The following is a 27,925-nucleotide window of genomic DNA, read 5'->3' as shown; positions in this document are numbered from 1 at the left end:
TTAGCTCTATCATTGTCACTCCACTCCACTCCACTCCACCAATTTTAAGTGTGTGGTGAATGCACTGGCGCCGTTGTTCTGTGGCTGTTTTCGCATCATCCAAGTGGATGCTGGTGTGGGGAGACCTCCCTGATGATTGTGAAGCGCTTTAGGTGTATGGCCATACACAATAAATGTGCTATATAAATACACACATTACATTTTTAGATTGACACATTTCAGGTTTTATTTCAGGATTTGCATATATACACATGCATGCGGTATAAATTGTATAATATCTGACTGGTACATACTAACAGTATGTGATTGACTCTCATGTTGAGTTCATCAATGCATATATTTTATTTATTTACAGTTGAAATTAAAATTATTAAACCCCCTTTGAATTTTTTTTACCTTTTTTAAATATTTCCCAAAAGCTGTTTAACAGAGCAAGGAAATAATCACAGTATGACTGATAATATTTTTTCTTTTGGAGAAAGTCTTATTTGTTTTATTTCGGCTAGGATAAAAGCAGTTTTTTTAGTTTTTTTTTAACGTCCGGCCAAGCTCCTCCATCCAGGTGGTGTCACGTAATTTGTGACAAACGCAGGAACTTGATGTGACGCTGTATATGTAATGAAACAATAGAGCGAAACAAACAGCAAAATGGGAAAATGTAAGTTTGCGTACTCCTGGGTTGAAGAAAGACTAGTTTAAACAGTGGCTGAAGCCTGTCGCTGAAAAAAAAAAGCATAATTTATTCTTTCAAGCCTTTTTCTTCCGAGTTCTGTTGCATGGTTGTGCTCCATTGATTTATTTAACTACAACTGTTTATTAATAACCGTTCAGGGGCATATCAGACATTTTAAAAGTGGGGTGGACAGCTGTATGAGATTCAAAAGTTTACAATCATATTATTATTATTATTATTATTATTTATCTAATAATTCAGGGGAGTTAATTCTGACTTCAACTGTAATTTTTTTAACCTTACCACAAACCTTTAAAACAACTTTCAGGTTGACGTCAAAATAACTATAACACATATAATATAAAAGCAGTACATAAACGAAACAGTGCACTATTGAACACAGGCTGTTTCTCAATTCTTCTCAGTTCTTTAGCGGCCTTATTTATTTATTTTTTTTATGCAAGAACGATCAATACAAAACAATGCCTTTGTGTTCTCGTGTAACGTCATCATCAACTGCCAAAGTTAAGTTCAAAAACTCAAAACGGCAAGAACGGAGGATGAGTGAAAGTTCCCGAATGAGTTCTTATTATCGAGGACACATGGATGCAGACTTGAATGCAAAACTCGCTGGAGACGTCCCAGAAGTCATTGCGGCTGAATAAAGGAGGTGGGAAACGCAGCATTGTATATAGGTTTATTATTAAAGTTCAAAGATATAACTTATTTGTCTCAGGAATTTCCCAAAATGAAACGGTGAAAGTAATCATCACCATGAAAATCTTAATAAAGGCATAAACACATTAAGGGTGTTTATATGCTGAAATTCGTATTAAAATCTGTTTTATTTATATTGTGCAGCATATATTTGTAAAGTCTTTATGCAGAGTATATATTTTGAAAAGGGGAAAAACAATAAATCATTGTATGAATGCTGTAATGTTTAAATAATTTTTCGTTAAAATGCGTGAAGGTCATGTGACCATCAGGAAGAACTTAACATCTCATTTCTCACAGGACTCGTTCTCTGTTCTCGCGGTTTCTCGAGTTCGTTCTTCCTACTTGGCAAGAACGGTCACCACAAGAACGCGGGTCCTTTCTTTGCATTCATGGAATTGAGAAACAGCCATATTGTTGATATTAAGAGTAAGGAAGAAAAAGAAAATTAGCAACAAGGAATAAAAATGGCAAGACATTCAGTCAAAATATTAGCCAAAAAAAAAAAAAAAAAGGAAAATGCAGCGTAAAAAGTACAAACGATTCCAATAAATAAATAAATATAGTAGCCCACAATGCATTGGAAGACTGGAAGACAAGTCAAGTTTGAATGGCATCACATTAAAAACAATTATCTAAAACAAGTGACATTTAGAAAGAAAGAAATAGCTTTTTTGACACAAATTACTTTGTTTTTCATGAAAATGTGAAAAAACTTACTAATTCTATTAAGTACTTTTAACATTACAAACTTTTAGTAGCAACATTTTAGGCTTGATGTTTGCTTGGGTTTTCTCTGAGTGCTCCAGTTTCCCCCACAGTCCAAAGACATGCTGCAGGTGAATTGGGTAAGCTAAATTGGCTGTAGTGTATGTGTGTGAATGAGTGTGTATTGATGTTTCCCAGTAATGGGTTGCTGCTGGAAGGCATCCGCTGTGTAAAACATATGCTGGATATGTTGGTGGTTCATTACACTGTGGCGCCCCCGATTAATAAAATGACTAAGCCGAAAAAGAAAATGAATGAATGAATAATTTTAGGCTTGAAGCTGATATTAAAAGTTTCGCAAAGATGTGATTTTGAGGGGGATGATGGACTTAATCTGATGCAAATAAAACTGAATCTGGTGTGTGTTTTATTGTATTTTCTATTTGGGCTTTAAATCGTAAAACTAAAGATGTGTTAATACCAGAAATAAATATATTTAATTTAAACAATCCAACCCACGGAAATAATTGTCAAGTTGTCACGTAGACACATTACCATACCTGCCAACTCTTGTTTTTTCCCAGGAGTCTCCCGTATTTCAGACCAATCTCCTGCCACCCTCCCATTTTTAATTTCTCTTGGAAATCCCCCATAATTCCACCCATCCCCCAACCCCCAGTCCTCATCTTTTTGGGACAGTTTATAACACAGGGTGTCCGTGGGGTCTTAAAAGTTATTAAACGTTTATGTCAATGTAGAAGTATTCAAGGCCCTTAAAAAGTCTTAAATACTATTTGCAAGGTAGTAAATTTTAGATCATTTTTGATTATGCAATGTATAGTTGTATGCTAAAGTTTGCCTAAATTAAATCTGCGAATATCAGGATGCTGTGTAGTTTATGAAATCAATGAAATCCTACTAGATTTGACATCATGCTGCTTTGTTTACTGCAGTAACCAAGGCAACACCATTATTTCTGCAGCTGTATAGGCACCAACCTGCTGAATTAGCTTGATTTAATAGATTTTAATTCAGTATATGAATATTGTTTTAGTTTTGGATTATTTTTTTACATTAATATTTAGTAAATATACTGTAAGTTAAAATCCCGCCAGTGTTTCTGGTTGAAATCTTTAGTGGTTAAATGATTTTAAAATGTATGGAAAGAGTCTTAAAAATGTCTTAATAGGTATTAAATTTCACACTCTGATTCCTGTATTTACTCTGTAATTCCCCCGGGTTGTCAACTTTGGTATAGTATCTGATCGGCACCGTCTCCCGGTATTTCAGAGACAAATGTTGGCAGGTATGCACATTGCTGTTTACAACTAATTTTGAGATGATCGCATGCTTTTGATTGTTCATGGCTGTTGCCGCATTAGCTTATGATTGATTTACCAATCAGATGATTCCTAGCTTACTATAAATAACCAGAGTTTCTTATCTCAGTATCTTCATCCTGAAGAATCCCCCACCCACCCCTACTCCCCCTCTTTTTAGATGGCCGACACAGTGGTCCAATGATTAGCACTGTTGCCTCACAGCAAGAATGTCTCTTGTTGAAGTCCCTACTACGTGAAGTTTATTTATAAACTAATTTCAAGAGGATCACTTGCGGCTTTTCCCGCATTTTCCAATTTATGATTCACCAATCAGACAACTGCTAAGCCACTATATATGCCCTAGGTTTCATACCACAGTCATCTTCGTTTTGAAGAATCCGCCCTTCCACCCCCACTCCTCCTCCTTTCCTAGATGGGTGGCATGGTGGCCCAGTGGTTAGCACTGTTGCCTCACAGCAAGAACGTCTTTGGTTCTTGTCATTACCAAGTCAGCCGACGTTTCTGTGCGGAGTTTGCACGTTCTCCCCGTGCTCGCGTGAGTTTCCCCCTGGCCCCCCAGTTTCCTCCCACCGTCCAAAAACATGCAACTTAAGTTAATTGACTAATCCAAATCGGCCCCATAGACATGCTCCTAGTAAGTAGTTATCTCCTAAGAGCAATCATTATCTCTTCATTAGCTACTACAGCTGGGGAGTTCTCGAGTTCTACTTGAGCTCAAACTCCCCTCTCGCCTTGCAACGAGAGGGAGCCCTGGGCTCGAGGATCTTATGAGCTCAGGGCTCTCTCCCGGGACAGCATGCCAAACAAGCTTTATAATCAATCATCAGCTAAGTGTAAACTCTTGAAATTAGACCCTTGTGAGCCCCATGGAGTGAGTGTTTACAAGTGTCGAGTCCCGTGAAGGAGCACCAGATGAAAACTGTTGTTCTGTGTTTACCTTAAGATTAAAGTTGTTGCATGTCTGCTGGTTTCCACCTCAAAATAAGAGAGTTTGAGCCACTTGTATATTAAGGTAGCGTAGAAACAAAACACCAGCAAAGAAACTCAGCACAGAGGTATATAAAAAGCCTACTGCCAGCTAGCTTTTCATAAGGGTTATTGGAGAGCAACACAAACAGCTCGCAGAAGTATGTATGCACAACAACGAGCAAGGCATGCGCTGTGGGTCATGTCAATCATTCGACGCAGAAGTATAAACCAGGCTTTACGCATTCACGCAAAGCCTAATGGGTAATTTTGCGTTCTAAGAAAGAGGTCTATAAATAAAAGTTATATTATGAAGGATTTGACATGTAGCCCTTCACTTGGTTTGCAAAAGTTGATGTGACCCTCTGGTGTAAAATGTTTGCCCACCTCTATTGTAGCTTAATATTCCAGGTCTGTTTTGACCTTTCTAAACTTTGAACGAGTCGGAAAACTTGCTGTCTATGGAGGATGAGGGAGCTCTCCGATTTCACCCAAACTATACTTGTTTGTGTTCTGAAGACAAACAAAGGTCTATTTGTTTTGGAAAGACATAAATGTGAATAATTAAAACCCTAATAATTTTTTTTTGGGTGGAGTAACCCATTACATAAGATTTATTTTTTTAATTAATGGAGACTGTAACAAACAAAAAACACAAATGATTGCCGTTATTTGACAGATTCTTGATTGTTATCAGAAAGGAACTGGACTTGGTATGACTTGACGTAGCTGCTGTCCCAGATGTAGAGATGTTTATCTCTGGGATTGTATGAAATCATGGACAGAACCCCTCCAGGAGCCCTGAGGTCAAGACTGGCGCTAACCGGCTTCTCCTTGAGGAGGTCGAAGGCATACGTCACCTTGGTGTCTTTGGTATCTGTGACGTAGAGGATCCCACAGGCGATAAACACACTGCCGGCTTTGGTTCTGGGGTAGGTGGTGTTGATGTAGGTGCTGACGGAGAAGGTTTTCTCATCCAGTCTCGCGACCATGATGTTGTCGTCAATGTTTGAGGCAAATACGATCCACATGCCGTTCTCATCCGCTGCCAGTTTGAAGTAGGTCTTTGAGTTCTGGAGTAAGTAGGACAGATTGTGATAGAGGGCGTTCTCAATGCTCAGCATGTGTAAGATCTTCGTCTGAAGGTCAAACCTGGGGTTATTGGAGAATAGAATGTGTTACGGTAGGATATAATAACATTATGACATTATATCATAGTTTACATACAAAAGTCATTATTTAGCAATGCCTAATGGTAATTCCTATCTTGCATTTTGCAGGGTTCCCACGCTTCTTTAAGCACTTGAATTTCAGACAAATTAATTCAAGGCCTGGAAAGTACTTAAAGGCAAACATAGGTCCTTGAAAGTGCTTGAATTTAAATTTCATGGTGTTATTTCAACAATTGTACTCTTTTGTTATGTTCGGGATGAAAACATCCACTGAATTAAACTGCTGTAAAAATGCATCAGATAAATATTTTTTGTCATAAAACTGTTAATCAACCTCAGTTCTGATCAAAACTAGTAAATTGCTTAGATAATTACAGAATATTAACTCTTTAATTACCAAATTCACAAATGATGTCATTGATTTGGTGAAAAAAATGACATATTTTCAATATTAAAAGTAATAGGGACTAGATTTTTAGTTTACACTGCCAGTTAAATGTGACCCAATTCAGATTTTTTTGCTGATATGTGACAGATCGGATCTGCTCTGTGACCATGTAAACATGAAAAAAACGCATGCATTTGGATATTCAGAGATCGGTTTCAGGCCTTCTTTATATGTGGAAATAAATCAGATATAAATCGGGTATGCGACAATGCGACTATCATGTAAACAGGCAAATCTGATAAATTGAGGCATTCCATTTTGTACATCATTAAACTTTTGACAATGTGGTACTTCCCTGCGGTTTAATGATGTAGAAGGAAGAACGTGTGTGTGCGCTCATCCCCAAAAAATTTTTTTAGATTCCCACCTGACCTAAGATCACTCTCGTACCCACAGATTCCTCTGAATGGAGGAGGACACCATATATAAACCACAGGCGCAAGCTGCGATGACGGCCCTTTCCCTCCTCCTCAGCCTTCGCCTTAAAATCATTTTAAAGTTGAGCGAACTTTGCATATTTCGCAGAGCTAAAAGCAAGACAATTTCTTCGATCATGGCTAGTGTGGCGCAGATGCTAGAACCTGCCCTTTTACAATTTACACAACGTTGTAAGTGCCAATTTACACAACGTTGTAAATTGTATGGGAAGTGTAAACACGTGAATTAGATATGGGTCGCAATTAAAATAACGTGTAAATGGACAGCCAAAAAAATAGGGCCTTAGTAACAACATTGGCATTGATGCATTGTTATTTTCATTTTTTCACCCTAATTTACTGTTGGTGACTGTTTTTGTCTCATTAACTTCCATTAGAACCTCATTTAATGTGCATAAATACACAGTCTTTGTTTTTGTTTACTCCATGTAGTTCTGAGAGTTGAGATGCATATTTTGATTTTCTCAAACACTCACAGACACACATACACACACTTTAATTTGCTGTAATACTCCATATAAAATCCAGAAACTAAGCTTTGTTTTTGCACAGGGTTATTGATGACAACTGATGATCAACAGTAAGAAATACACATTTTATCTCTTCCCAACAGGGAAAATCACCAACAATCAAAAATGCATGAATTTATGGTGTGTCAATGTGGTTATAATGGAAGTCAATGGAGTAAATATAGCCTCCAACAGAGAAAATTATGAAAAAAAAAGAAAATTAATCAAAAACAATGTATCAAAAGCAATGTTATTTCACATGTCCAAGACTGTGATAAAAGGTAAAAAAATATACAATTACGTTTTATAATAAACTACATCATTTTGTGTGTGTTTTTTCACCAAATCAGTAAGATCATTTGTGAATTTGGCAATTAAAGAGTTAAAATCGAGGACTGAGGTTGATTAACAGATTTATGCCCAAAAAATGTAAGAAATATTTATCTGATGCATTTTTACAGCAGTTTAATTCAGTGTTTTTATCCTGAACATAACAAAAGGGTAATAAATTTGCCCAGATTGTATTGTTATTTTTTTTATTTTTTAATACAAAACAAACACAAAAAAAAGAAACACAAAACAAGTTATGACCTAATAAGACTCAAAATCACCCCAGAGTGGATGAAAACATCCCCAACAGTACATAAAGGTTAAAACTCTTAAATTCAAATCGTATACATGACAAATAATGCATTTTATCAATACTTCAGAAACCGCTGTTGAATATTACCAGTATATTGAATTCGTCCTGGTTACGTACGTAACCCACGTTCCCCGAATAGGGAACGGAGACGTGTGTCTGTATAAACAGACTTTGGAAGTGCTTTAGACCAGTGGTTCTCAAACTTTTAAACCAGCGACCCCCAATATAAGATCGTCAAGAACTCGCGACCCCCCATTACCAAAGCATATACAAACAATAAAAATAGCTTATAGCTGTTATAAAATATTATAAATATTATAAAATATTTATAGCTGTTATAGCTTTATAGCTTTTAACTATATTTACTATACATTACAGGGCTCGAAATTATCATTTTTGCTTGGTAGTACTGGTGCTCCTAACTTTAAAAATGTAGGCACACCAGCCAAAATTTAGTGGCACCCATCAATTATCGCTATGTTACTACAAGTTTTATGAACAGATTTATTGCATTTGAAATCAACACTAATCAAAACTAACAAGCAAAAAAATATATATGCATGCGTGAGGAAAATATGTCTCAATGAAATCCTGTTATCACAAGAAAATACATTTTTATAACATTTTATAATTGAGTGACCAAAAGATATCACAGACGGACCGCTCACCGGCCCTGCACGCACTGTTTGACATGAATTCAATAATGAATCTGTTAACGATAACTGTGCTGTGTTCTCACGCCTGGTGTCTGATATTGCACAAATGCTTTTGACATATACCTTATTATTTGCATACGTCATTTCAATAGCAATACCGGTCTTTTCATGAGCTGCAATATTAGTTTAATCTTAGTCAGTGCAAGCCCTTTTGCGATGGTGTACGTGGTGTTAAATTTTACATATAGCTGCCACTTGTAGGGCTGACAGCGTCTAGCGATTAAATGAAGCATTAAACAGAACCTTTTGTGCTTAAAATGTATAGATGTGGCAAACAGTTACCTGAAAATTCCGTCCCACAGACTTTACAGTGAATTCTTTAGTTATTTTCATAGCGGACTTGAAGCCAATGGAAGTTTTTTATCCACTCTTCGAAAAATGTAGATGGTGGATTAACATTCACCACATGATCAGTAATCAGATGTGCTATTATTTGTAGCTTTAGGTGTTTCTAAGACAAAATCTGTCAGTGTTGTTTTCATTCTCTCATCTTCATCGCTTTACATTTTCGCGGTTGTAGCTCCTGTCACCTGAAGACAGGAGGCGTTGACTGAATGATTGACAGCTGATTTTAACCAATCATTCGTGTTCAGTTCTTAGAGCAGTGGGCCAATAAGAAGAGCGCGAAGGCGGGGCAAGCGTTGAAGGCTTTGTTTATTGCGGCAAGTTGACATGACAACTGTTTTAAACTGTTCCTGAGCGCTGCGTTTCAAGTACAAAGATGCATTCTGCCTGAATGTGTCCTAAATACTTTATGAATCTGTAATATCTTTTAAAAAATCTGAAAATATTATCTTTCACTTGTAATACTGAAAAATATTTATTATAATCACTGAAAATTACACAATTCTTAAATCACTCTTGCGACCCCTTGAAATTATTCTGCGACCCCCGCAGGGGTCGCGACCCCCAGTTTGAGAACCAGCTTTAGACGACCAATCACTTCTGAAGATAAGAAAACAGGCCAATGAAATGCCAATTGAATTGGCGGAGCTTAACTCCACAGCTGAAACTGATGAGCCAATTAGGGCTATATCAGTCGGCTGCTGGAGCAACCTCATCAGAATTTGCCTGCTGAAGAGCCGATCGCTGAGCTCCCAGCTGGAGGCTCAGGTGCTGTGGCAGTGGAGACACGTCTCCGTTCCCTATTCGGGGAACGTGGGTTACGTACGTAGCCAGGACGTTCCCCTTCATAAGGGAACTTCTATGTGTGTCTGTATAAACAGACTTTGGGAGACTGTATGGAAAACGCCACAGCAGCTAAGCCCGTCGTGCTCCTGATGTGTAGTTTGCCAAGCCCAAGCGTGAGCGCACTGACATCACCAAGAGCGCAACCTTCCAACGTTCCCTAGGCCCAACATATTACCATTACATGGGAATAAAAGTTTTAAAATCGGGGGTCGTAAGTGTGCTTTTACCTAGCTAATATAGACTAGGGATTTTGGAAATACGACAGTACGTTGGGAAAGCGTGCCAATCCCCGAAGGGGGAGGACGCAACGGAGACCATCTGCTACCCTAGAAGGTGAGACCTGATGGCAAAGAGACATATGGACTAGCCCTAATGAGGGGGAGTGCTACATATGATAAGCTGGTTAGTGGTTTAGGGAAGACACGGGACCGCCTAATAAGGGGGAACACACCGTGGTAATAATGCATATGGCATCACCAAATGGGGTTCACCACCTGATCTCTAAATGGGGTGGTAGGAACCTTAGGCACATAGCCAGGTCGGGGTCTCAGGACAATGTGAGAGTAACCAAGATCCCCAACTCTCTTGAATGACGCCAATGCGATCAGCAGAGCTGTCTTTAATGACAGAGTTTTAAGTGATACAGAATCGAGTGGCTCAAACGGATCTCTCTGCAGACCCACCAGGACTATAGAGAGATCCCAAGAGGGCATGAGAGAGGGGCGGGATGGATTTAATCGCTGCGCGCCTCTGAGGAATCGGATGATAAGATTATGCTTCCCGAGCGTGTTGCCATCCACCGCATCATGATGAGCGGAGATCGCAGCCACGTAAGCCTTCAGTGTGGAGGGTGACAGCCTACGCTCCAGCTTATCCTGAAGGAAGGATAACACAGTGCTAACCTGGCAAGTTCGGGGGTCTTCTCTGCGAGAAACGCACCACTCAGATAATAGACTCCACTTCAGGGCGTAGGCATGCCTCGTAGAGGGTGCTCTAGCCTGAATGATGGTGTTAAGTACCGCGGGCGGTAAGTCACCTAAGTCCTCCGTGCTCCGTCTATGGACCACATGTGGAGGTTCCAGAGATCTGGGCATGGGTGCCAGATGGTGCCCCGTCCCTGAGAGAGGAGGTCCTCCATTAGGGGAATGCGCCATGGAGGGGCGTGAGCTTCGAAACCCAGGTCCGGTTGGGCCAGAGGGGCGCAACATACAAGACCTGCTCCTCGTCCTCCCTGACTTTGCACAAAGTTTGCGATTAGGCTCACTGGGGGACATGCAGATTTGTGCATGCCAGATGGCCAGCTGTGAGCCTGTGCATCCGTGCCGACGGGGGCCTCGGTCAGGGAATAAAACAGCTGGCAATGTGCAATCTCGGTGGAAGCAAACAGATTGATCTGGGCTTCCCCAAAGCACGCCCATATCAGCTGGACTCTCGGGACACTAGCTGCTGGGAGAGTGCATCGGCTGCACGGTTGAGCGTGTACCCCCCATACGGTTGATATAAGCCACCGTCACCATGCTGTCCGTCCTGACCAGCACGTGTTTCTGCTCCGGCACCAGAAAAAAGCGGCGGAGAGCCAGATACACTGCCAACAGCTCCAGGCAGTTGATATGCCAATGTAGGCGGGGTCCGGACCACCAACCGTGACTGCATGCTCGTTGCACACGGCCTCCCAGTCTGTGCTGGTGGCATCTGTCGTTACAACAACACACCTGGATACTAGCCCTAGAGGCACTCCGGCCCGTAGAAAAGCCAGATCCATCCAGGGGCTGAGGGTGTGGAGACGCAGCAGAGTGATGTGCAGCCGGTAAGTACCCGGCCGCCATGCCCGTCTGGGGACTCGATCGCGAAGCCCACGCTGAAGTGGTCTCATATGAAGCAAACCGAGTGGCGTGACCGTGGCTGCGGATGCCATTTGCCCCAGGAGCCTCTGAAAACATTTCAGTGGGACCACTATCTTCCTGTGGAGCTCGTTTACACAGGAAAGCATTAGCCTTGCGCGCTCCTCGGAGAGGCGCGCAACCATAGCAATCGAATCCAGCTCCAGCCCGAGGTAAGAGATCCTCTGCACAGGCAAAAGTTTGCTCTCCTCTCAGTTGACCTGAAACCCCAACTGGTCGAGTTGCCGAAGCACTTTGACTCTGTACATAATCAACTGATCGTGAGAGGAGGCTAGAATGAGCCAGTTGTCAAGTTAGTTGAGCGTGCGGATGCCCGCAAGCCGCAGTGGCGCTATAGCACCCTCCGCGAGCTTGGTGAAAACCTGCGAAGACAGAGAGAGCCCGAAGGGGAGCACTTTGTACTGCCACGCTCGTCCTTCGAACGCAAACCGGAGAAAGGGGCGGTGGCGAGGAAGAATAGAGACATGAAAATATGCGTCCTTCAGGTCTGTGGCTGCAGACCAATCCTGTGGACGGACGCTCTGCAAGCGTTTCTGCGTAAGCGTTCTGAAAGGCATTTAGTGTACATGACAGTTCAGTCTGCGCAGATCTAGTATAGGTCTTAACCACCCCCTTTTTTGGCACGATGAAATACGGGCCGTAAAATCCGGACTCCACCTCGGCTGGAGGGACCTGCTCGATTGCATCCTTCGCCAGGAGGACAGCAATCTCCTCTTGCAAGACAGGGGCGGTCTCGAGGATATCCCTCGTGAAAAGGACACCCGTGAACTTGGGAGGGCGAATAGTGAACTGAATCGCATAGCCGAGTCTGACCGTCCGTATGAACCACCGCGACACGCTGGGCAGCGCTAACCAGGCCGGCAGAGCACGCGCTAATGGCACCATCTCGGAATGGGAGTGCTCATCCCGGGAAGCGGTGCGTCCCGAGGAAGATCTGAAAATAAGAGAATTTCTCTTACCTTCCTCCCTGGATATCGTGGTGAGGCCAGAGTGAGAGAAAGGAGTCCGTTCTGCTGCACTCTGAGGGCCTGAGGCGAAGGATCCCGGTGCTGCGAGCTGGAAGGCGGAGCATCCCAGACTGGCAGTACTCGGGTTCGCACATCCGGAGAGAGAGGAAACTGCTCTTTTAGAAAATTTGGTTGCCACCAGCCCGGGGGCCGGCAGCGATGAGTTTAGAGTCGTTGTGGACTGATGTAATAATCCTCGGCCCCCCATCTAGGAAAGAGCAGGTCCCCTCTTCTCCAAATGGCCCGTCCCAGGGACACTTCGCGGGCGCAGTCCCGCGGGAGGTTCGGCTTTGCTGCTTGGCTGGTGGAGCGGGCAGCGGAAGCGAAGCAGATGTTGAAGCCGCGGGTGGACGCCCTCGGCAAGGAGCAGCGGAAGGGGCAGCGGGAGGAGCAGTTTTCCGAGCCCGCTGATAGATGACTTCACCCATCGCCTTGGACTGCTCTTTTACCGCGGAGAATTTCTGGGTGAACTCCCCCACGGTGTCGCCGAACAGACCAGCCTGGGATATGGGAGCGTTAAGAAAGCAAGCTTTGTCAACGTCTCTCACATCGGCCAAGCTCAGCCAGAGGTGGCATTCCTGGACCACATGTGGCCATCGTCTTTCCCAGGGCACGAGCAGATGATTTGGTAGTCATGAGAGCATAATCGGTTGCCTTACAGAGCTCATGCAGCAAGCCCGGGAGAGAACCGCCCTCCTGCATCTCGGCCAGCTTCTCGGCTTGGTATCGTTGATAGGTGGCCATAGCGTGCAGAGTGGAGGTGACCTGGCCCGCAGCAGTGTAGGCTCTGGCTGTGAGAGACTCAGATAACCTGCACACTTTGGAAGGGCGTTTGGGCGAATCTCTCCTAGTAGAGTGTCTCTGTGGACAGCGATTGTCCGCGATAGTACGCTCCACCTTGGGAATCATCTCATATCACCCGCTCCATCATCGAGGGAGGTGAGAGCGGGAGCGCAAGAGGACTGGGCAGAAAAAGGTGCCCTCCACGCCTGCGTGAGCTCTCTGTGTACCTCCGGGAAGAAGGGGACGGGGGGTCTAAAAGGCTTCGCCTTCTTCTTCGCCCCCACGTAGCACCCGTCTAAGCGGTTCGGCCGCGGTTCTGGGGGACAAGCCATCTCCAGTCCCACAGGCGAAGCAGCCCGGGATAACACGGCTAACATGTCCGATTCCAGATCCGAAACCACCCTGACAAGCCCGGAGGGTGGCTGGGGGTCCGGATCTTCATCGAAGCATGTCAACCCGCCCTCCAATGCAGCGATGGACATCACGTCCCCGGTGTCATCTAATGAAAGCGCGGCCAACCCGGAGGATGGACCAGCGCTCGCACTCGAAGCAGAGACAAGGCCGCACTGATGAGGAGCGAGGGGTCCGCGGGCCCGAAGGCGACAGAATAGCCCCCACTGTAAACCTCAGGTCTGCCCAAGTGCTAAACGCTTGGCGGGGAGCAGCAGGGGTGACTTGCCCTAATAAAAGAGCTCGCCGCGACCTCAGTTGCGCAACAGTCAAGCCATCGCAATGCGGGCAAAGAACTGTCCGCAACCGCATCAGCATGTTGGACCCCCAAGCATGTGACGCAGTACTCGTGCCTGTCATCTGGGGCGAGGAAACCACCGCATCCAGAAACGCACGGTCGAAACGACATTTTTAAAAAGACGCGCTACATGACCGTGTGCTCTCTTAGGGAATTCTGCTCTTTGTAGAAACTGCTCTTTTAGATCACCAGCGAAATGCCAAGAGGACGGGAATCCCAGCTCGACCACCCCTAAAATGTCTTCCCCCGCACTGGTGAAAGGAATGCTTCCTTCAGTGTTGGAAGTCAGCTCAGCAGAAGGGTTCTTCAGTCTCAGATCGGATCTGAAGCAATAATTCTGATGAGCTGGCTCCAGCAGCCGACTGATAAAGCCCTAATTGGCTCATCAGTTTCAGCTGTAGAGCTAAGCTCTGCCAATTCAAATGGCATTTCATTGGCCCATTTTCTTATCTTCAGAAGTGATTGGTCGTCTAAAGCACTCCCAAAGTCTATTTATACAGACACACGTAGAAGTTCCCTTATGAAGGGGAACAACTAGTTCTATCAAAGTTCTGTGACCATCACTTTACCACGGCCAACATTTTTGAAAATTACATTTAAACCATCATTATTATGACATTTTAACGTATACTGTATATCAAGTATAAATGAAATATATAGTCCTTTGAGATGTTTTTTAAAAAAAATTTTTTTTAACATTTTTTGCATTTATTTTAACATCTTGGTCTTACAGTTCCTAGTTGATTGAATATTATTAGACTTCATAATCTGACGAATTGCACAATTATCGTTAAATGAACTGCATTTATTTTATGTGTTATCATTTCACACACACAATGAAATAATTCAGATATTAGTTCTGAAGTGACGTTTTTGAATTGACAACCAGTTTTTGCTCAGCTTTAACCATACTTGGCAATATTGGAAGTTCCAGCGATGTGGTAGAATATGGAGCCATTATGGACAGCATGTCCACAACCCTGGAAAAACCTCCGGACATCAATGGATTCACTGCTGCTGTTCTGGAAGGCTGCAATACTGTTGTACTCTTTTATTAAGCGGCCTGAAAAATATATATATATGAAGATAAAATGAGAAAACTGTACAAGCATAAAGAAACAGTGTTCCATGTACAGTATAATAATAATAATAATAATAATAATAATAATAATAATAATAATAACAGCATTTGATATCAAGTACCATAGAAAATCATTTTGACATTATATTTTAAGGAATGAAAGCGTTCTAAAATGTTAATAAATTGCATTAATTTGAATAACAATATGAATATTGGATGAAGTCAGGTTCAAATATTGTTTTTTATTGATTTATTTTACATCCCCAAATCAGAAAAAGTTGGGACAGAATGGAAAATGAAAATAAAAAAGGAAGTGACTTTCATTGCTGAAAATACAATAAATAGCACATTATTTAAAGTGTTCCTGATGATTTTTATTGTTTTTTTTTGTTTGTTTGTTTGTTTGTTTTTTGTTTTGTTTTGTTTTTGCCAAAATAAACACATTCAATTTTGAATCATCCAACAACCAAAAATCCAATTTTGGTTCTTGCAACACATTTCAAAAAAGTTTCCTTTTCACAACACTTAAGATACTTTTAGTGACTGAAGACACCAAGTGATGAAGTGTTTTAGGTGTCATTTTGTCCCATTCTTCCTGCAAACCAGTCTTAAGGTGGGCAACAGTACAGGGTCTTCATTGTCACATTTTGCGCTTCAAAGTGCGCCACACATTCTCTATTAGAGACAGGTCGGGACTGCAGGCTGGCCAGTCAAGTACCTCTGTACTCTTCCTCCGCAGCCAGGACTTTGTAATATGTGCTCCAAAACCTCTATGTACTTTTCAGCATTAATGGTGTCATCACAGAAGTGCAAGTTACCTTTGCTAAGGGGACTGACACAACCCCATACCATGACTGACCCTCGCTTTTGGATTTGTTGCTGGTAACAGTCTGGATGATCATTTTCTTCTTTGGTCCAGAGCAGATAGTATCCATTTCTCTCAATAAACAAAACAAAACCTAAAAGACTGATTTACCTGACCACAGTACACATTTCCTCTCAGAAATGTGTACATTGTCCATCCCAGATGCCTCCGAGCCCAGAGAAGTTGATGGCGCTTCTGGACACTGTTAACATTGGGTTTCCTTTTGGCACAGTACAGCTTTAACTGGCATTTTTGGATGCAACTACGTCTTGTGGTACTTGACAAAGGTTTGCCAAAGTAGTCCTGAGCCCATGTGGTGATATTGCTTATAAATTAATGACAATTCTTGATGCTGAGGGATCGGAGATCATGGTAATTCAGCTTAGGCTTGCGTCTTTGTCCTTTATGGACTGAAATTCCTCCAGAATCCTTGAATTCTTTAATTAAGTTCTGCACTGCTGAAGGTAAAATGTCAAAATGTCTCCCTATCTTTCTTTGAGGAACATTGTTTTTAAACATTTCAATAATTTTCTCATGTATTTGTTGTAAATTGGCGATCCTTGACCCATCTTTGCTCCTAAAGGACTAGACCTTTTTTGGATGCTGCTTTTGTACCAAATCATAATTACAATCACTTGTTGACGTGCCAACTTTTCTTGGAATATGTTGGAAGTCTGAATGACAAGAAATTATGTATATTTACAAATTAAAATAAGTAGACCAGACAAAATGAAGGGAATATTATGGAAAAAATTATGGAAAGCCAAAAAGGCCAAAACATGTTTTTTGCTTGCAGTGACTTGACTTAGGAATGAAGCATTCTGGTTAGCATTAGCACTTCCATATGGGAGTAAATTTGCCCTTCCAGTCTTACCTGAGAAATGTTCTGCTACCCAGATCTTTTCATCATCATGAACTGCAGTGTCCATCATCCACGCTCCAAATGTGCTGCTCGTCTTCATCAGATGTCTGGGGTTCTGCACTGACTTTATAACACAGTCTAACCAAACACAAACACACTGTCAGAGATGCAGCTTATTAGGGGCTGTATGTAGTTATGAGGAAAACTGTAGGACATTTGGTACCATTTGTCTTCCACGATGCTAGCTTCTGGCTAAGGGTGTCATCGTTTGGGACTGAATTAAGGTGACCTAAAGATGAATAAATGGATATATCATAATATTACCACATAATGTTGCATATGGTGCATTGTGCATCTGTTTTTACTTGAAAGGTGTCTGCATGTGATCTCTATACCATAGCTGACTGTTGGGTTTTAAATGGCAGTGCTATTAAAATAATGGTGTAATTCATGTGGTATGCTGAGTTAAAAGCTTATTTAACTAAATGGATAAAGATATTCTGGAAGAAAAAAATGACAATTTGTTATTTTTATCTTATATTTGACTAGATCTAATTCAGAAGTAAAGCAGCATAGTAATATTAGCACACATTTATTTAAATAAGTTGTAGAGTAGGAGGGAGAGAGATTGAGTTGAATTATTTTTTAAAAGAGAAGTGGCCATATTGCTAACAAATATATTGTCTTAAGTTGTGAAGCTGTTTTATTCCTATAATTTGGGGGTCAAATGCTGTTGGGTCTTAAATGTCTCTTTGTGTTTTTACATGCTTTTAAAGTTTCAACCTCAATGGTGCGAGCACATACTGGTAAGCTTCATAATATATCATAAAAAGGGTATCTTTCTGGACATGTTGCATTTTGGTTGCTTAAATTATGCATCCCAGATAGCAAAATTCATGTGGCTCAAATCCAGCCCACACCAGACACTAAAATCCGGCCCACAAACCGCATGGAATGATGGCAATAGGGCGGTCCACCTCTAATTGTCAGATATGGGCCACAATTAAGCCATAGACATTCCACATGTCAGCCAGAATTCAAACAAATGAACCAGAACTGAGCCTATTCTGGGCCACATTCTGCTTTTATGCTGGCCCAGATCCGGCCCACATCAGACACTTTAATCCGGCCGACATACCGCATGGAATGATGGCAATAGGGCGGTTCACTCCTGTTTGCCAGATGTGGGCCACAATTAAGCCATAGACATTCCCCATGTCAGCCAGAATTCAACCAAATGAACCAGAACTGACCCTATTTTGGGCCACAGTTTGCTTTTATTCTGGCCCAGATCTGGCCTACACCTTAGACTTGCTGGGTGTGGCAAAGTACAAAAATCCCAGCATTGCAGTATGAATACATTCTACAGCTTATTGATGCTCCAGTTTTCATTATTTGCTGTTGATTCTGCTGTTTATGTTGGCGTAGTTGATTTTGTCACTTTTAGTATCCTGTTTGTGATGTTTGTAAGTTTTGTTCATTTTGTTAATTGTCACCGTTGTTGAGGTTCATACGCTGATAATTGATGTCTCTGTGAACAGAAGTTGAACCATAGAATTTTTTTAGCTTTTAAACCTTCAAAATTCTGTGGCATGTGCAAGCATGTTATCACATTACTTTTAATAATGGATTAAAACATTGGTTAACATCAGTGAATTATATAATTTCATCACAGGTTGTGCCTCACTTAATTTTATTGTTTTTTTTTTTACTTAGCTTGTTTGCTGTAATGAATAAACTCTTTAAGCAAAGTTCTTAAAAGTCACAGCAGCCCAAAAGAAAAATTATATTAAGAGGTTCAGGGCTATGAGCCCAACTAAAGCAAATACTTTTCTCCAGGATGGTGACTTTAGTCTATGTGGTCCACGTATGTTTTAAGATAACTGGACCACATTTGCTATATCTTCTCTGGGCCGATTTAGGCTCACAGCCACATTAGCCAGAGCTAACGGTGCCAAACATTTGCCAAAAGTGGCTTACATTTGTTTTAGGATAACTGGCATACATTTGCCATATCATATCTGGGCCACTATAGGCTCAAATCCGCATTAGCCAGAGCTTACTGTGCCAAATATTTGCCAAAAGTGGCCCACATATGTTTTAATATAACTGGGCCACATTTGACATATCTTCTCGGGGCCACATTAGGCTTACAACCGCAATAGCTAGAGCTTACTGTGCCAAATATTTGCCAAAAGTGGCCCACATTTGTCTTAAGATAACTGGGGCACATTTGCACATAAACTCGTGAGCCACTTTAGGTTTAGACCCAGATTACCCTTAAATGACTATGCCACATTTTTGCCAACTGTGGCCCACATTTGTCCTCCATCATTTGGGCCAAATTTATCATTTGCCACATGGGCCACATTAGGCTCACATTCAGATTAAATTTTGCTGTAAGTGTCAAATCTTTGCCTTAAATGGCCCATATATGAATTTTGTCTGGGCCGAAGGAATACCACCAGTGCCACATAACTGCCTAAAGTGGCCCATATTCGTACGCTATCTGGGATATGTGTTGTACTGTACACATATTTTTGTTCCAGTTACTGTTCATGTAGTCCTGTTTTTTAAAACACCATAATTTCGCAAGACTAACTTAAGTAGGTTAAACACTTTATTTCTAGCAAAATAGTTATATTGACGTGGTTACGTACATATAGTTGATGAAATAGCAAAAGGACTGAAGGTTTTTTTTTATTACAGCTTAAAGAAATTCTGTATTACAAGTATTTATAAAACTGATTGAGTCCAATACCACTTATATTTGTAATATAAATTAAAATTTATATTTTTAATGAATTCAACTTTGACTGAGATTTTTCTCTCTTTTTTAAACGACTATGTATGATTCATCTATTTCATTATTTTCAGACCCAGCTCACTTACCCACAGACTCTTTCCCCATAGGAAGATGTGCCCTGTGGCTCCTGTGTCTAGGTGGCCCCTGAGGTCCAGGAGGACCTGGAGGTCCAGGTGGACCTGGGGGCCCCGATGGTCCTATCGGTCCAGGGGGACCTGTGAATGAAAGCAGAAGCTCATCACATTTACATTGATTCCATCGATAGACTTGCAAGATCTTTAGAAATGGTAAAACTGTGAAAACAATTACACAAAAGAATTCCATTAGTTTTTCTTTGGCTTAGTCTTTTATTTATCAGGGTTCACCACAGCAGAATGTATCACCAACTATTCCTGCATATGTTTTACGCAGCGGATGCCCTTTCAGCAGCAAGGCAGTACTGGGAAACACCCATACACATTCACACACTCTCATACATTACAGCCCATTTAGTTCACCTAATTCACTTGTAGCGCATATCTTTGGAAACCGGAGAACCCGGAGGAAACCCATGCCAGCATGCAACATGCAAAAACATGCAAACTCCTCACACAAATGCCAAATGTCCCAGCCGGGACTCAAACAAGCGACCTTCTTGCTGTGAGGCGAACGTGCTAATCACTGAGCCATCATGCCACCGACAAAAGAAGTTATGAAAAGATTCTCAATTATGCAGGATAGGTGTTATAAAAGCAGCTTTTAATTATTTAAGGTCTTTTAGCTGTGACTAAAATCTGATTATTACCTTCTATGATGACATCATTTGAAGGTTCACCCTGTTCTCCAGGTGGTCCTGGGGGTCCAGGATATCCTGGCTCTCCTTTCTCTCCAGGCTCACCCTTCTCACCTGAAGGACCTGCACACAGGTACAGAAAAGCTCAAAATCAATCATTCACAACTCCAAGTGAATTAGACATCAATTTAATTGATTTAGACATTAATAAGACAATAAGTTAGTGTAAAGGGGGTTGTTCCACTCCATGCTGCACCACGCCATGGAGCGTCATGCATTTTAGAATTGTAAACATAGATTCCTATCAGGGTATGCACACCGGCACTGCGAGTAGGCAGATGTCTACGGCACCCAGCTAAAACTCAGGACACTCTTCATATTTCTGCCACACCACAGAGCCCTATCTGCATAGTTTCATATTAAATAACATGCAAATGTGCACGTCCATTGTGCGTTACTTCCAACTGTCATGTGCGTGGTGTAATGCTCTGCTGCGCTCTGCGACCCTCTAATGGCTAGGATTAGGGTTGGTAAACATTAATAAAACAATAACTTACTATAGGATTAGGTTTAGGGTTGGGGAAGGTGTAGATATTAATAAAACAATAAGTTACTGAAAGGGTTAAGTTTAGGGTTAGCGTAGGTGTAGTCATTAATAAAACAATAAGTCACTGAAAGGGTTATGTTTGGGGTTAGCGTAGGTGTAGACATTAATGAAACAATAAGTTACTGTAAGGGTTAAATTTAGGGTTAGCATAGGTGTAAACATTAAGGCAAGGCAAGGCAAGGCAAGTTTATTTATATAGCACATTTCTTACACAGTGGCAATTCAAAGTGCTTTACATAAACAGGAATAAAAGAAACAAGTATTAGAGAAATAAAAACAAATAATAAAAATGGTAAAAAAATATAAATAAAATAAATAAGCATAAAAGCAGAAAAATGTGTTATAAAAGAATTAAAAAGAAGAGAAAAACATAATAGTTCGATCTGTCGGACGTAGCACAGTGCTCATTCAGTAAAGGCACAGCTAAATTAATATAACAATACGTTACTGTAAGGGTTAAGTTTAGGGTTAGCGTAGGTGTAGACATTAATAAAACAATAACTTACTATAGGATTAGGTTTAGGGTTGAGGAAGGTGTAGATATTAATAAAACAATAAGTTACTGAAAGGGTTATGTTTAGGGTTAGCGTAGGTGTAGTCATTAATAAAACAATAGGTTACTGAAAGGGTTATGTTTAGGGTTAGCGTAGGTGTAGACATTAATAAAACAATAAGTTACTGGAAGGGTTAAGTTTAGGGTTATCGTAGGTGTAGACATTTATAAAACAATAAGTTACTGAAAGGGTTAAGTTTAGGCTTAGAGTTGGTGTAGACATTAATAAAACAATAAGTTACTGTAAGGGATAGGTTTAGAGTTAGGTAGGTGTAGACATTAATAAAACAATAAGTTACTGTAAGGGTTATGTTTAGGGTTAGCGTAGGTGTAGACATTAATAAAACAATAAGTTACTGTAAGGGTTATGTGTAGGGCTAGCGTTGGTGTAGACTTTAATAAAACAATAAGTTACTGTAAGGGTTAGGTTCAGGGTTAGCGTAGGTGTAGACATTAATAAAACAATAAGTTATTGAAAGGGTTAAGTTTAGGCTTAGCGTTGGTGTAAACATGAATAAAACAATAAGTTACTGTAAGGGATAGGTTTAGGGTTAGCGTAGGTGTAGACATTAATAAAACAATATGTTACTGTAAGGGTTAGGTTTAGGGTTAGGTAGGTGTAGACATTAATAAAACAATAAGTTACTGAAAGTATTATGTTTAGGGTTAACGTAGGTGTAGACATTAATAAAACAATAAGTTACTGTAATGGTTATTGTTGGGGTAGGCGTAGACAATAATAAAACAGTAATTTACTGTACACTCTCAGAAAAAAGAATTGTAAACATAGATTTCTATCAGGGTATACACACCGGCACTGCAAGTCGGCAGCTGTCTGGGGCACCCAGCTAAAACTCAGGACACTCTTCATATTTCTGCCACACCACAGAGAGCTATCTGCATAGTTTCATATTAATAACATGCAAATGTCCACGTCCACTGTGTGTTACTTCCAATTGTCATGTGTGCGGCGCAAAATGATGTGAAGCTGGGCTGCGCATCCGGTGTAAAACCCCCTTAATGGTTAGGTTTAGGGTTGGTGTAGGCGTAGACATTGATAAAACAACAGTATGTACATTAATAAAACAACAAATTACTGTAAGGGTTAGGGTAGGTGTAGACGTTAATAAAACACAAGTTACTCTAAGGGTTAGATTTAGGGTTGAGGATGGTGTAGACATTAATAAAACATGATAAATTACTGTTAGGATTTGGGTAGGTGTACATTAAATAAATCATTCAAAAGTCCCAGGAGGTATGCACAGGCCACCTCAAGCCTCAAAATCTCAAGTCCTAGCCATTTGAAGTTGACCCACCCCTTTGGAGCTGACTTTGACCTCATACTAAATTTGCTTGATTTGGTTCAGAGATAGGGTTAGGGCTCACCATATAACAACAAACATATGCAATCATTTCTAAATTATTCAAAGATTTTCCAGTCATTTCTTCACCACGTTATAAAAGAATTTCATTGAGTTTCTCGATAATTGATATGCTGAATGATGCTTCTAGAATGTTCGTGGGCTCAGAACAGAGCAGTCAGTCAGCTGTAATCTTGAATTCTACTTGCTCTCAGATTTGCTCTGAATCCCGCTGGGACTGAAGTAGGATGAAAAATCCTCTCTCCTCTTCCTTCAATGTTCAAGAAGAGGTTTGAAAGGGGGACATGTTCCTTTAAAGAGCTTTTTGACTGTACTCATTCATGTGTATGATGGCTAGATTTTCCATGATCTGACCTCTTTTTCCTCGTTTTCCATGTGCTCCAGGCTCTCCTGGCAACCCTGGAATTCCATCTGTTCCATTATAGCCTGGCATTCCATCCACACCCGGTATACCTGCAATTTTATAAAGCGAAGTTATTTAATTAAGTCAAAGTTCAAACACTACATTTATTTCAAATATTTAATACTATAAGCTTCTTTTTCTATCCATCCATCCATCCATCCATCCATCTAAACAGTATACATTTGAATAGTTGATTTCCTACCTGCAATTCCTGGCGGCCCTGGTGGTCCTGTGGAAGCCAAAAAAAACAAACTAAACAGTAAACTTAATTTATAAGTAAATTCTGAAAATAAAAATGATAACCGATTCTGATACACACCAGTCAGACAGACTCCTTTAGTACTGTTACAAATATCCAGCAAAATTTTTACCTGAAAAATAAAAGATATATAAATATTTGTTGTTGTTTAGAATAATCCAGTGATGTAATATGACCAATTATGCATTCATTTGTACACAGTAAAAAAAAAAAATAAATAAATAAAAATAAAAATAATAATAATTATAATGTAATTTAATGTCCATTGTTTTTCGGTAAATGTCTGTAATTTAATGTCCATAATTTTTTTTTTTGGAAAATGTCTGTAATTTAATGTTCGTTAATTTTTTCGGTAAATGTCTGTAATTTAATGTCCATAATTTTTTTTTTTTTTGGTGAATGTCTGTAATTTAATGTCCGTTTTTTTTTTTTTTTTTGGTAAATGTCTGTAATTTTATTTCCATTATTTTTTTCGGTAAATGTCTATACTTTAATGTCCGTAATTTTTTTTTTTTTTTGATAAATGTATGTAATTTAATGTTCGTTATTTTTTTCGGTAAATGTCTGTAATTTAATGTCCATATTTTTTTTTTTTGGTGAATGTCTGTAATTTAATGTCCGTTATTTTTTTTTGGTAAATGTCTGTAATTTCATTTCCATTATTTTTATCGGTAAATGTCTATACTTTAATGTCCGTAATTTTTTTTTTTTGGTAAATGTCTGTAATTTAATGTCCGTTATTTTTTTTTCGGTAAATGTCTGTAATTTAATGTCCGCTATTTTTTTGGGGTAAATGTCTGTAATTAAATGTCCGTTAATTTTTTTGGTAAATGTCTGTATTTTAATGTCCATTTTTTTCTGTAAATGTCTTTAATTTAATGTCCATTATTATTAATTTTTTTTTTTGGTAAATGTCTGTAAATTAATGTTTGTATTTTTTTTTTTGTAAATGTCTGTAATTTAATGTCCATTTTTTCCGGCAAATGTCTGTAATTTAATGTCCATTATTTTTTTTTTTTTTTGGTAAATGTCTGTAATTTAATGCCCGTAATTTATAATTTTTTTGTAAATGTCTAATTTAATGTCCATTTTTTTTCCGGTAAATGTCTGTAATTTAATGTCAATTTTTTTTTTTCGGTAAATGTCTGTAATTTAATGTCCGTAATTTTTTTGGGTGAATGTCTGTAATTTAATGTACGTTATTTGTCTGATTTTTTTTTTTTTTACAGTGTATTAGTTCAATTATTATGCATTAATTATATAAAAATCATCATAGAAACATTTAAAATTCTAATTGGTCATTAAATGTGTATTGTTCTAAATATGATTTAAAAATGTGTATTGTTCTAAATATGATAAAAATCCAAAATCAAACAAAAGGTGCTCAGGGGTAGCTTAAATAATATGTCGGTGCTTTTTGGGTAAGGGATTCATCAGAGTAAACAGCAAAAGTCAGTCCAAGGCACTCTAAAAATTTTAAAAATAAATATATTAAAAAAACTTTATTGACATGGCTATTTCTTTAAACTGCGAGTTTTAAGGAATAGCCATGTCAGTAAAGACTTTTAAATATTTTTTCTACATTTTTCGAGTGCCTTGGACTGACTTTTGCTGTTTATTCTGATGAATCCCCTTATTTATGTAAATATAAAAAAATTACTGTTTTAGTCAGGGAGGAAAAATAAAATTACAATAAATTTTACAAATGTATAATTACACTAACAGAACACCTTTTTCAACCAATAACCAATAATAATTTTAACACAGTTAAACTAGTGAATTAAAGAAAATCTTGTGTAAGAGGTATACAAATTGGAAAACAAAATGGCACATTGATCTATAAGCTTACTATACTGTTTATAACCATAGTTACTGGACCGTAGTAACCGTTGTCAACATTTTATTTACAGTTTGCTTTTGGAAAATAGACTTGTAATATTTTTACGAAACATACATCATTAAATCAAAAACATCTCAGAGTGAGTTTCTTACTGGCACCATGGAGTATGTCATCATCATCATCATCCCATCCCTCTCCTCAGTTTTGTGCTGGTAAACCGGTCCATGGGTCTGCTGAAACGGGTACTGGAAATCACTTAGGACCTCCTCTCCAACGCTCCCCTCGTGCTCCTCAAAAGGTCGCGTCCCTCGGTGCTGCCGGCGCCGCTTGTTCCTGGAGTATTGATATTCTGCTTCATCTTCATTCACCTGCGTCATGAACTCTACCACGGAGCTCTGAGAGATCTCCACCATCTGCCTCTCCACCTCAATCAGCTCTGCCCATAAATCCCTCTGCTGGACCAGGAGTAGAACCAGGCCAGCACAGTTGATCACCGTCAATATACACACGCTGTACAGCATCCAGCGGAACTGCCAGGAGATCCGGCCACCGCACTGCCTGAAGCCTCCAGTTCTTCTCAACTCAGCCAATGGATCCAGCATTCTCAGAAATTCAAAAGTGTGTCCGAAAACCACCAGAATAACAATGCTTTTCAAAAATAAAGGATGAATAAGGAACGTCTAGAGTATTTCCCCAAAATAAAGATGAGAGAGGACAATCGGAGTCTGTCTGTGTGCGACTGAGGGCTGCTGGAGAAACCCCCCACTTGTGCAGTCACCTGATTTATATGCAGTAGAGTCCATTCTTCAGCATGACCGTGGGCTGACCAGCATAATCCACATCTACAACAGCAGCCAATGATGTGGAAGAACACCAGACAGGCTGCAAGATTTTTAGTTAACATTTCTCCACAACCAAGTGAGAGTGTCTCCAAACATCTTAATTTGATTACACTTTAGGTTAGGTTACAATTCATGCTATTAAATTCTGGCTTTTTTGCCTGTCTATTATTAAGATATTAACTGTTCATTAATAGTTGATCTTATTTTGCATCCCTAATCCCCAAACCTGGTAACACTTTAGTTTAGGTCAAAATTCACAGTATTAACAAACCATTAACTGACACTACTAGCTTAAGAAACTACGAATTAGTTTATTAATAGTAAGGTAGACGTTGGGTTTAGGTTTTGGGTAGGATTAGGGATGCAGAATAAAATCATAAAACCGCAAATCAGAAAAGGTTGTGACAATATGGAAAACACAAATTAAAAATTTTTGTCCCATTCGCCCTGCAAATAAGTCTTAAGGTAGGCAACAATGCGGGATCTTTGTTGTCGCATTTTGCACTTTAAAATGCGCCACAGATTCTTTATTGGAGACTGGTCGGGACTGCAGGCAGGCCAATAAAGTACCTGTATTCTCTTCCTCTGCAGTCAGGACTTTGTAATGTGTGCAGAATGTGGTTTTTCATTCTCATGTTGAAATATGCATGAGCGTCCCTGGAAAAGAAGGCAGAATATTGTGCTCCAAAATCTCTATGTATATTTCAGCATTAATGGTGCCATCACAGAAGTGCATAATGAACCACCCAATTATTCTGGAAAAACCTTTATGCAACAGATGGCCTTCCAATAACAATTTAGCACTGAGGCCCGATCCCAATTTTTATACCCCTACTCCTTTCCCTTGAACCTTAAAACAGTCATTCTAGTTAATTTGGTAACACTTTAGATTAGGTCACAGTTCATGCTTTTAAATACTGTCTTTTTGCCAACCTATTATTAAGATATTGCAGGAATAATATTATATATTAATATAACTGTACATAGTTGATCTTATTCTGCATCCCTAAACCTACCCAAAGCCAGGTAACACTATAAGTCACAATTCATGGTATTAACAAACCATTAACTGACATTTCTAGCTTAATAAACTAGTTCTAATTAGCTGTTTATTAATAGTTAGTAAGGTAGAAGTTGGGTTTAGGTTTGTGGTAGGACTAGGGATGAGAATAAGATCATACAATCTCAAATCTGAAAAGGTTGGGGCAGTATGGAAAACGCAAATAAAAAAAGAAAGTAGTGATTTTGAAATGTACAGTACTTTGACTTGTATGTTATTGCACACAATACAACAAACATTATTTAATGTGTCCCTCATGAGTTTTATTGTTTTTCCAATTTGTTTTTCAATTTTGGTTCTTGTAACACATTTTTAAAAAGTTGGAACAGTAAAGCATTTCCCACTTTGTAATGTTGCCATTCCTTTTCACAACACTTAAAAGACGTTTAATGACTGCACTGAAGACACCAAGTGATGAAGGGTTTCAGGTGTAATTTTTTCCTATTCTTCCCGCAAACAAGTCTTAAGGTGGGCAACAGTGCGGGATCTTCGTTGTCGCATTTTACACTTTAAAATGCGCCATTTTAGTTTATTCACCATAACGCATGACTTTGGACTGTGGAGGAAACCGAAGCAAAGATTGCCAAAGATGTTTTTACTGATTTGTGTTTTGCTTTGTTTTGATTTGGAC

General features: G+C 39.8%; 1 protein-coding gene across 1 annotated transcript; it reads right to left on the bottom strand.

The window, feature by feature from the left end:
* Window positions 1-3,568: 3,568 nt before the first annotated feature.
* On the bottom strand, window positions 3,569-26,139 carry gldn (gliomedin). Its single transcript, XM_056478383.1, has 10 exons — window positions 25,545-26,139; window positions 23,613-23,664; window positions 23,496-23,522; window positions 23,245-23,343; window positions 20,361-20,471; window positions 19,663-19,791; window positions 16,994-17,059; window positions 16,783-16,908; window positions 14,875-15,025; window positions 3,569-5,559 (listed from the first exon to the last, which is right to left on the bottom strand). The coding sequence occupies exons 1-10, from the start codon at window positions 25,992-25,994 to the stop codon at window positions 5,076-5,078; spliced, it is 1,695 nt and encodes a 564-aa protein (XP_056334358.1). The 5' UTR covers window positions 25,995-26,139; the 3' UTR covers window positions 3,569-5,075.
* Between the last annotated feature and the right edge of the window lie 1,786 nt (window positions 26,140-27,925).

Source organism: Danio aesculapii, chromosome 18 (genome assembly GCF_903798145.1).
Source record: "Danio aesculapii chromosome 18, fDanAes4.1, whole genome shotgun sequence".
Classification (NCBI taxonomy): Eukaryota; Metazoa; Chordata; class Actinopteri; order Cypriniformes; family Danionidae; genus Danio; species Danio aesculapii.
Note: the sequence above shows the minus strand (reverse complement) of the source record. Positions and strands in the feature narration are given on the sequence as shown.